At 48.3% G+C, this 9,993-nt stretch overlaps 1 protein-coding gene across 1 annotated transcript in view; it reads right to left on the bottom strand.

Annotated features, from left to right (window-relative positions):
• NFATC2 (nuclear factor of activated T-cells 2) overlaps window positions 1–9,993 on the bottom strand; it is an 82,260-nt gene that overhangs the window by 59,912 nt on the left and 12,355 nt on the right. Inside the window, exons 2-3 of the mRNA XM_017735041.1 lie at window positions 6,594–7,103; window positions 5,137–5,305 (exon numbers count right to left, since the gene is read on the bottom strand). Coding sequence (XP_017590530.1) covers window positions 5,137–5,305; window positions 6,594–7,090 — 666 coding nt within the window. The 5' untranslated portion in view covers window positions 7,091–7,103. The remainder of the gene's footprint in view (window positions 1–5,136; window positions 5,306–6,593; window positions 7,104–9,993) is intronic.

Here is a 9,993-nt window from a genome sequence, read left to right as displayed (position 1 = left end):
GCCGCTTTCCGTGCCAGCAGCCTTTCACACCGTCTGCTGCACACAGGAGATGTTCTGGGCAGAACAGCCCCGATTCTGCCCCCCACTCCCCCTTCCTGCTGCAAGCAGCTTCAGCCTTGGATTTGATCATTAATCCCCATCATTAATAGCCGCTGATTGCAACAATGTCAAGGGCTTTTTTGGGGAGGTCTTTGCTCAACAATACTTGTACCAAGAGGGAAAATGTCACTGCATTGTCTCAGGCAGAGTGGCGTATCAATAGCTGTCAGGAATTCAACAAAGACCTCGTCCAGCCACTGTATCATGTAGCAGCTCCTCGGCCTGCTTCAGTTAGAGCTGACATTGAGCAACAAAGTTGAATCTTCTCACATGTTTTTGTTCAATTTAATGTACTTGGGACACAGCAAAGGAACGCAAACCAGAAGGAAATATCTGCCTCGGTTCCTTTTGCTCCCTACCAAAGCTGTCTGAAAAGGCCTCTGAAGATAATCTTTTGAACATCTGATTCTGCTAAATTATGATTTTTTATGATACTCAATTTTAAGTGTTTCTTATTTTGATGACAGTTTTGTCAAAATTCCAAGAACTGAATCTCACTTGCTCTGCTGTTCCTTACAGTAAATGACAACCAGACTCCCGGTGTCTTACTGGGATTTCTGCTTTCAGATGGGGTTAATACAGGTCTGGGACAGAGACAGCAGCTCTTGGGAGAAAGCAATGGGGAGTGTTTGCTCCTGACTGACCTCACGCTGCAGTGGAAGCAAGTTGTTTCCTCTCTGGGCTTCAGTTTCCCCAGCCCTGTGTAGAGCTGATCCTGTTTTCAGGATGCTTTGACTATCTCAGATGACAGTTTAAAAGAAGAGGCACAATGCATCTATCCAGTGCACATGTACAGGGAGGAGGATTTGGAGATCTCATTTTCACAGCTGGCTAAGGAAACCAACTGTGTCATTAAAGCACTTCCATGCACACTCATGACAAAAGATCTAAACCTCCCCAGCACGACAGAACTCGCTGTGCCACGAGTAAATCAGAGGGTGCAAATTGGATGATTTTGACAGGACCACGCTGAGGGAGTTCCTCAGCATGGGGCTCTGCCGCCAGTTAGCAAAGCTGGACCCTTGCCAGCTGTCAGAGGCACTGTGGAACCAGCCCCAGCTGGGCAGGGAAACCCGTGAGCAGAGAGCCCTGGTGTGAGTTTACAGGACACTGTCTGCCCTGTGTGAACTCCTCTGCAGATCCTGCAGCACGCCCTGAATGGGGTGAGTTCTGTGCTGGAAGTGTCCACATTGATGGCACACAGCCAGAAATTCCAGCTTTGCTTTGCAGCACACTGACTGCCCCATCCACAGTTCCTACAGGGAAGAATAACCTAAGTCTTGCATGTGTCTCATCTGGGAGTATTTCTAATCCACATAACCTGCACAGCCCAGGCATCCCCCTCAAACCAGCTGGTACACGCTGCTTCCCCTCACCTCTGCCAAAACTCCTCTCCATCAAAGCAACATATTCTGAATTTGGCTCAAAAGTTTCAGTGAGAGCTTTTCATTCACCTCTAACTCAAAGGTACAGCCATGCTTGCAGCACAGCGTGAGGGCCGCTGACCTACCCTTACATTTGATGGCACATTAGTTTTGAAGAGAATTTCCCAGATGCAGCTACAATCTGTGGTTTGGCCACTGCACATCAACCCCTGCAGTAGCACATGGAACAGCAGTCAATAAATCCACGGCTGAGAGCTCAAAGCTCAAGAGGCCCCTACAACGATCCCATTGTGCAAACAAGCCCTGTAGTCCTGCAGGTAAATCAGGTGTGAAAGGTGCAGGTGGTTTGTCACATGCTGCTCCTGAGCTGGGGGAAAAATCCCTGCAGGAGCCAAAATCCACCTCCAGAACAGGGAAGTGATGGCCCCGAGAGTGGCACAAAGATGTTGTGCAGCACCAGCTGGGTCCAGCACAGCCTGGCCTTGCTCTTCCCTGCACAGGGGCCTCGGGAAGGTGGGGAAAAGGACAAACTCAACTGCTGGGACGTGCCCTCGGCAGCAAATCCCCCTGGGCGGGCTGGTCGGGGTTTCGGCAGGAGCGTGGCTCCAGCCCGGCCCCGCGTGTCAGAGCATGAATCACCCCACGGAGCCGTGATTGGGTTTTGAGTTTCCATCAAAGGCTCCGGTTTCACTAACACACCAATGAATTAGCTGGATGTTGGAAGTCACATACAGTTAAAAGTCAGAGCCCCATGGGAAGCCCAGGCTAAGAAACAATGTCTCCTTTGACTGCGAAACCACAAGAAAACACAGACGGCAAAATTCAAATATAAAAGGAAAGTGGAACATACATTTGTTATTGTAAAGCAGCTCCTGTGAGTTCCACTAACAACTCTGCCATTCCAGCTTCTTTTTAATAAGAAAAATAAAAAGTCGCCACCATTTTAAAAGTTAAAACCCAGGGGAAAGCTGGGCTGGCTGTGCTGAGCAGGAGCCCCTCTCTGTACAGCTTTCCTGTTCCAGAGCAGAAGTGAGGAGGAGCCTGGCACACACAGGGGTGGGGGGCTGGGGGTCCCTGTGCCTTCCTCTGCCCTCACCTGAGCACTGGGGTTTTGTAGCCCTGGTCTGCATTTGGATGTTGTACCAAGGCAAACAGCTGGCTCAGGGATTTAACCTCTACCATTACACTCTAGATTTGTGTTTGGGCTGCCACTCTATCCCAGTCACATCCACAAGCTCTTTGCACAGGAGCAGCCACTGCCTTTCCTACTGGACGGTCTCCTCCACAGCCTTGACTGGAGCAGCTGGCTACGAATCAGCAGCTGTCCTTCAACTCTGGGAAAAAAGAGCTGGGAACCAAACGTGCCTCCCCCTCCTCTGTGGTCACAGTGCCCGGGGGGACCTGCAGGATGGAAGGAGCACGGAAACTTCAGTTTTGTCCTTGCTACAAAAGATCTGACTATTCTCAGCACCTCAACATCCAAGGGATACTCACATCCAACTCATCCCTAAAACCTGAGTTCCTCTACAGTTAACACAAGCTGTAGGTTCATCCCAAGAGTGACTCAGACACCTGAGCGGGGAGCCTGTGCTTCTCCGTGGCCCTGAAATCAGGTGTGTGAACATTCCATGTTATCCATAGCTTCCCCCTCCTCCTGGCAAACACAGCCAATGTCCTATTCCGCGTGGTCCAGCTTCCCAGAGGTTTTGGTTACCCAAACTCTTCTCCTGCCATGCTTGGAGTGCACAACTGGTGCAGAGCCTTGAGCACAAACTCTCAGGGCTTGACACGTGAAGAAGAGGAAGCAGCATCAGAAAGATAAACCACAAGATAAGGCTTGGAGGATATGAGATCTGCTGGTCTGTAGCTTCAGAGCACCCAAAAGAAGAAATCTGCACGCAAAATGCACTTTCCAAAAAAGAAATATTGCAGGGCAACACTGCGCTGCAAAAACCAGCCAAGATCTCTTCTGCCAGCAAGTTCAGCTGGGTAATTAGTCACATGGAGGGTTAATTTAATGTTTTGGGGTTTTTAAATCATATTTGTTTAAAAAGAGGTATTTTAGAAAAATACTCTGTTTGCATCTGACAAGAACACGAAAGTTAAACTTCACTGAGGGGAAAGAAGGAGGGGAAAAAAAAAAGATCCCTTGAAGGCAAATAACTTATGACATGAAAACTTTGGATTTTATTAACCTCCCCCAGATTCAGATGTCATAAACCATACAGGTGCAACTATCTCATTGCCTGGCATGCATATGAACCTGGTTATGTTCAAGTGAACACAAATTCAACAAATACTCCCAGCTTTACAATAAACCTTCAGAAAGAAACTGTCCATATTTTCCCCAGATGCAGGCACAGCTGTGCAGAGGCACATCTGCTTGGGGAACTAATGTGGACATTTGAATTTATAGTTTTAGATCCTGAAGCTTGATAGCAAATTATGATAAAACTAGCAATATTGGTTCCTGTCTTCAACAGAAAATAGAAATGCCTCTTTGATTGATATTGATTACAGGAAGGAAACAAATTCTATTTCCCCATGTCACAAGGAACTCCTTCATTGCAATAAGCACCCTGTTGATAGGAATACTTTGGGAAGGTAAATGATACTGTAGTTGCAAGCAAACTGAGAAAGAAGCAAGCGCTGATTGGTTTCATTCCTGCATCTCTGTAGCTTCAAACACACCACAGGAGGCTATGAGCTTGTCAGACTCAAACCAAAAATCCCGCATTACTGAGGTATGGCAAACGTGATTGCTGTTTAATATTACCCTGTACCCTTTACTCAAATACCCAGTCCATACAGGTACATCCAGCTCCATCAAAGCAAACAAATTCATTGATTTAACAATTTATGGCTTGATTTTAAAAGGGGGTGAGCCTGCAGGGGAATACTGAACATATGTTTGAAGTCAAGCACAAATCAACCCAGTGAAATTAGTGGTATTGATCACATGCTTGAAATTACACATAAATGTTAATGTTTTCCTGGTTCCTGCAAGTCCTGAGTGTGTCAGGAACATCTGTAGGATGCAGCCCAACTTTGTTTAGTGAAGGCTGTAGCTGTGGCTGACCTGTCCAGCTCCCACACATCATTCCCACTGACACAGCACAGCCCCGACCCCAGCCTGGCTTTGGCTTTCCTTCAGGAAACATGGGCTGAAAACAGGGGAAATGAGGGAAATGACTGATGTGCCCCCACTTGGCTACACTGCAGCTACTCAGCCACTATTTTATACCACCCTCTGAAAGGTGAAGGAAAAGCTGTTCACACTCCAAACAGAAGAAGGGTTCAGCTCATTCACCTCTCAGGTCAGCAAAGGGACAAATTTGTTCTCTCCACCACCGGCAGCCTGAATTTTGCTCCCTTGTTTCAGCAGAGACTTCCCCAGGCACCTTATGACAGAGTCCTAAGTGACAGAGGATCACACAAGGTTTATACAGCCCAGAAAAGGGCCCGCATTTCTGAGCTTTCAGAAGCCAATCCAAACCAACCTTCCTGAAGTCCTGGACTTCACCACACCTCAGCTCAGACCCTTTAAGCACTTTCACAAGCAGGTTCACAGGGTGCTGCTCTTTCAGGGGCAGCCCCCAGCAAGCATTTCAGAAATGAACTTTTCCTGCAGGGAGAGTCCCCAGAGCCTTACCTGGACCACGGGGTGGCCCCCGGTGGGAGCCTTGACGGCGCCCCGGCTGCCCTCGGTCTCGTAGTGCGCGCGGTGGTGGGGCTTGGGCTGCACCTCGATCCGCAGCTCGTACGAGCCAGACTGGCTGGACAGGGGCCACTCCAGGGGCGGGAGGGACTGCACAGGCAAACTGGGAGAGAGAGAGAGAGAGAGAGAGAGAGAGAGAACACCAGGGAAACTCCTGAGAATATGACTTCTCAAAGCCCTGATCCCCCCTTTCTCCTACTGCCCCACCTGAAACATTTAGGGGTCTGCTATGAATTCCCATGAGATTATGCTGAACTGCTCACATTTGACTGCAAGCTCTGCTGAGAAGATAACTTCTGTGGGCCCATCTCCTTGCAGAAGAGAATATTTCTATTTCTTAAACAAAAATATCTGTAGCAGTTACATTTTTGCGAAGATGCCCGTTTTATCTAGCTGTTGCTGTGTGTCTCAAACTTGGATCACAGAACACATATTGTGAAATATTAACTTCATTTACCATTACCTACCAGTTGTGTAAATTAACAATTGTTATGATTTCCAGAAATATTAAAATGCACATGAATAAAATGCGAAATATTCTTACCTGGTACTAGCTTTCCTGTTATGAAAATACATAAGGGTTTATGAGTGAAATGAATACACTGTGATGTACAACTAAAGCTTGCACTGGATTTTAAACCACTCTTACTCTGTGAGTACAGGCTGCTGCCAGACCGGTCTGACAAGCCAAGGGAACTCACAGCTTGTGTTCTTTCACTCACAGTTTGTGTTTAGCAGGTCAGGAACAGCCTGGGATAACGTCAGCGTGGGGACAACCTCACTGCCCAGCAGGATGGCACTGACAGGGTGCCAGCAGGGACTGGGAGCTGAGTCGAACTCTTGGCACTCTGGGTCTTGGCAGATACCGAAGGGCCAAACAATGGAGGGCTGAGATTTGGGCTAAGGGACAATTAACAAACTAACAACCAACACTAAGCCACTGGAGTTGACCGAAAGCTCAGTCTGACCTGGAGCAGTGAGCTCTGTGTTGAACCAGGCATTATTTAAAGCCCTTTCATCCTTGATGGAAATTTGTAAGCAACTTTACAAAAGCAATCCCAGCATCTTAAGAGCAGCAGGATGGCACCAGAGTGTTCAGCCTTTGTCAAAGGCTGTCTGCAATCTGCTCAGACAAAGCATTTGGAAATTGAATTTGTAGTGCACTGTGCTATCAATGAACCATTTTGGTGATGTCTCTTCAAAACCCTGACTTCCATCCCTTGGAATCGTAATGGACTGGGCTTCCATTAACCAGTGCTGTCCCTGAGCACTCAGCTCTGGTCTGCAGCAGAACCTGCCCAAGAAAACACTCCTAGGGATCACCAGCCACGACAGAGGACACCACACCACAAGAAAACATGGAAAACACAGCCACAAGAAGGGTTACATACCTGCAGATGGGTATTGCAGGCACCAGCTGCTTTGTCCAGGATGGAGGAACCAACAGAATGGATTCTGGGGCCGAGTTTCTCCTGTCCTCCTGCTCACAAGGCCCGTGGAAGTCAACAGTCTGAAAGACGTGACATGGAATGCTGTTTTTGTGGGAAGACATGGATGAAGGATCAGGGCTGGTTTTCCAAATTTTCGTGGGGACACCACAGGAAGGATCCGTAGGAAGGCTGCTCATAGCATCCATGGAAAGGGGAGCGCTGGCCAACTGCGTGTAAGTAACTGCAGAGGTGTCTTCTCTCAGGGGGATGCGAGGAGAGGGCTGTGGAGAGGGGGTCCGTGACTGCCGAGGAGAGGTGGAAGGCAGCTGAGTACTGTAGAGCTCAGTGCAAGAGTACCTCCGTTTTGCACCTGGTGACGAAGACCTTGAGTTGGGACAGGGTGATGGTGAATGGCGTCCCAAGCAGGTTTCCTCCGTGATGCTTGTTCGTGGTGACATTATTGGAGAGGTTCTAGGAGAATAATGAGTATGGATGTTTTGAAACTGTGGACAAAGGTCATCACTAGGACCATTATTTGGTGAAACACATGGTGATGTGCAAGGAGATACATTTGTCTCTGAAATGAAACTTGCAGAGGAGCCGCTACTAGCTGGGCTCAGACACAGTGGTTCTCTGTAGCCCTCAAAGCCAGGGACAGGCAGGGTAACCCTCGGGCTAGTGGTGGCTGAGTTTGACTGATGTTCTACCAAAAGAACATCTGTGTCTCTGCCGCGGAAGGGACCCCCTGAATGAATCAGTTCATGATATGGAGTTATTTCAATCCTAGGGCTCGGAGCAGAGGCCCCTGCAGCGTTGGCAGGGTGTGTAGGTGTTGGCCCTATGCTATCTGGCTGTCCATATCTGCCCATGGGATCTGCAGAAAGGCTAGAAAAAGGCAGGGGGCATGGCTTGAGGCCACAGTCCAAGACATCATGAGCGTATGTAACTCCAGAGGGTGGGCTGTTGGTTTTATGTGGAGTCGGTTCTTCTGGAAAAAGAAGGGTCTCTTTAAGACTGTAAATATTGTTACAGAAGCTGAGCAATCATGGATTAAAAAATGCATATTTATAAACTGATTGTGATCTGATATTAGCTTATTATTTAATTCTTTTTAACTGCAGTTAATGCTTGTGAAAGTACTGGATTAAGAGCCAGGGAAGCTCAAGTGCTCAGGGCAGGTGCAGCATGGACAGAAGCACTGCAAACACCTCCAGCCGGGCTCCTGCTGCCTGAGCCTCACCTGAGGGATCACCTGGACAGGTCAGCAGCGTCCCAGCCCCTCTGTCCATGGCAGGGCTGCCCTTCCTGCCAAGGACACCCTTAGTGACAACTCGGCGGCTGTGATGTTGGTCCCATTTTGTCAGCTAGGAGCTGGACTCAGACCAGCACATCACAGAATTGCTTCCAAACAGATCTACCTAAAACCAAATGCCGAGGAACAGCTTTTGGTGAAGGGAAAAACATCTTCCTTACACAGCCAAGCCCAGCCAGGAAAGGCTTCATGAACCAAAGCTGAGATCCAACTCTTAAATTGAAAAGTCAGTTCTGTGTGATGATTTGTTTGGCTCTGTATCATGACAGCAAGTTTAGTGACAGGTTTCATGTGAGTCAGCAAACACATTCACAAATATTTGTCAGAAAAGAGAGAGAGGGAGAAAGAATCCAGTTCTGTGGTTAAGGGCAATCACATTCCAATTTCAGCCCAAGGAACATTTTCAGAGAGGGATTATAAAATACACAACAACAAGTTAGTGCTCAGTAGAGCCCTCTCTCTGCTGGTGCAAAAAAATCCTCAATTTTCAGAGATTCCCATTCTGCAAACTATCCCCAGGGTGCAGAGCAAAGGGATGCTTCTGGGGAACACAGCACCCCAAGGGTGTGCAATGCCAGTGGCATCCCAGAGAGCAAAGTCAAGGCAGGTATTCCCACGGACATCAGCTCCTGGAGCTGCCCCAGCCTGGGAGCTGAAGAATATTTGTCATCACACAAAAACATGCAAAACACTACCAGGATCTGTGTATGTTTTTAAAGACTTCAGTGTATCCAGCAGGAAATACCCAAAACAACTCCACAATTTGGGATTAATTCACACCATCTGCTCGGTCTGGGCACACATCAGTGCATGTCACAGGCAAAGAGGGTTTCATTTAAATATTTAAATTACTGTTCCAGCATTTTCTCTAACTCCTACATGACATGAGGCAGCAATTCCCTTGAGAAAATATACAGAAAGCCAGGCAGGAGGAGCTGACTTTGCTTTCTGCAAAAGTTGCGGAAGTTCCTAGTGAAGCTTTTACATGCAGAGAGATTTTAACTTATTTTCAGGGGATTTCTGTTCATTTTTAGGAACTGCTGAGCCTTTGTGTTTAGTGGGAAACCCCAAGAGCCAAGCAAACAAACCAACACACAGAATGTCTAGGGCAGGAGGGGAGCTGCACAGGACAGTCCAGCTTGCACATTTCTTAAGGTTCCCTCTGGCTTTTAATCCCAGCACACAGCTGCTTTGGGGATAGGAAAACAGCAACGAGTCACTGAATTTTGAGCCAAACATATTTTTAGCACCGTTGATTTCAAAGCTTTGGCACTCAGGAATAGTGTGTCATCCCCATCACTCAGGTCTGACACATCAAGCCTCGAGATTGCTGCTGAGATTCACTTTGAACAGACCTCGTCACGTCTCCAGAATGAGCAGAGTAACACACCCCCACAGACCCAAAACATTGCTTCCTCCGCTTTGGGAAGAATCACCCTGATTCCAGCTGATGCCAGGGAGCAAAACCAGCACCAAGCAGAGCCAGGCTGGATGCCAGGCTCGAGGCAGGATTTGTGCAGGGACCAGCAGGAGCAGAAAACTTCTCCAGGCTGAACAGCTTCACATCAAGGAACAGGTGACCCTTTCAGTTCCCCATGCAGCACAGCCGCAGCTAAAGCTGCCCCACCACACACGTGAAACTGAATTATCTGTGCCAGATACAGACAACAGGTACGGAACCAAAACTCCTCACACCACACCGAGCAGCAAATCCACTGGGGGTGGGTTCACGTTGAGGGGTATGGGAAAAGCAAAGGTGTCTGTACATGCACGTGTAACATTTAAAGTGTGCTGAATAACAAACACACCCCCCCACCCACAGTGACCGCCCATCAAAAACCGGGCTTCAGACAACCCACATTTTCTTTGCTTGTCCCTGAAATACGGTGTTTAAAAGAGCTCTTTCTCCCTTGGCACTCGGGCTCCCGGAGGATCCACGTTCCAGGTATGAATAACAAGGCTCAGACACGCAGCAAGCCGCAGCCTGCCCCTGCCTCCGCGGGCACCGGGACAGCTCACCCCGGCCGCAGCCCCTGGCCACGAAAACAC

The sequence above is a fragment of the Corvus brachyrhynchos genome, unplaced genomic scaffold (assembly GCF_000691975.1).
Source record: "Corvus brachyrhynchos isolate BGI_N302 unplaced genomic scaffold, ASM69197v1 scaffold10, whole genome shotgun sequence".
Lineage (NCBI taxonomy): Eukaryota > Metazoa > Chordata > Aves > Passeriformes > Corvidae > Corvus > Corvus brachyrhynchos.
The sequence above is the reverse complement of the archived record's forward strand: the minus strand, read 5'-3'. Positions and strand labels throughout refer to the sequence as shown.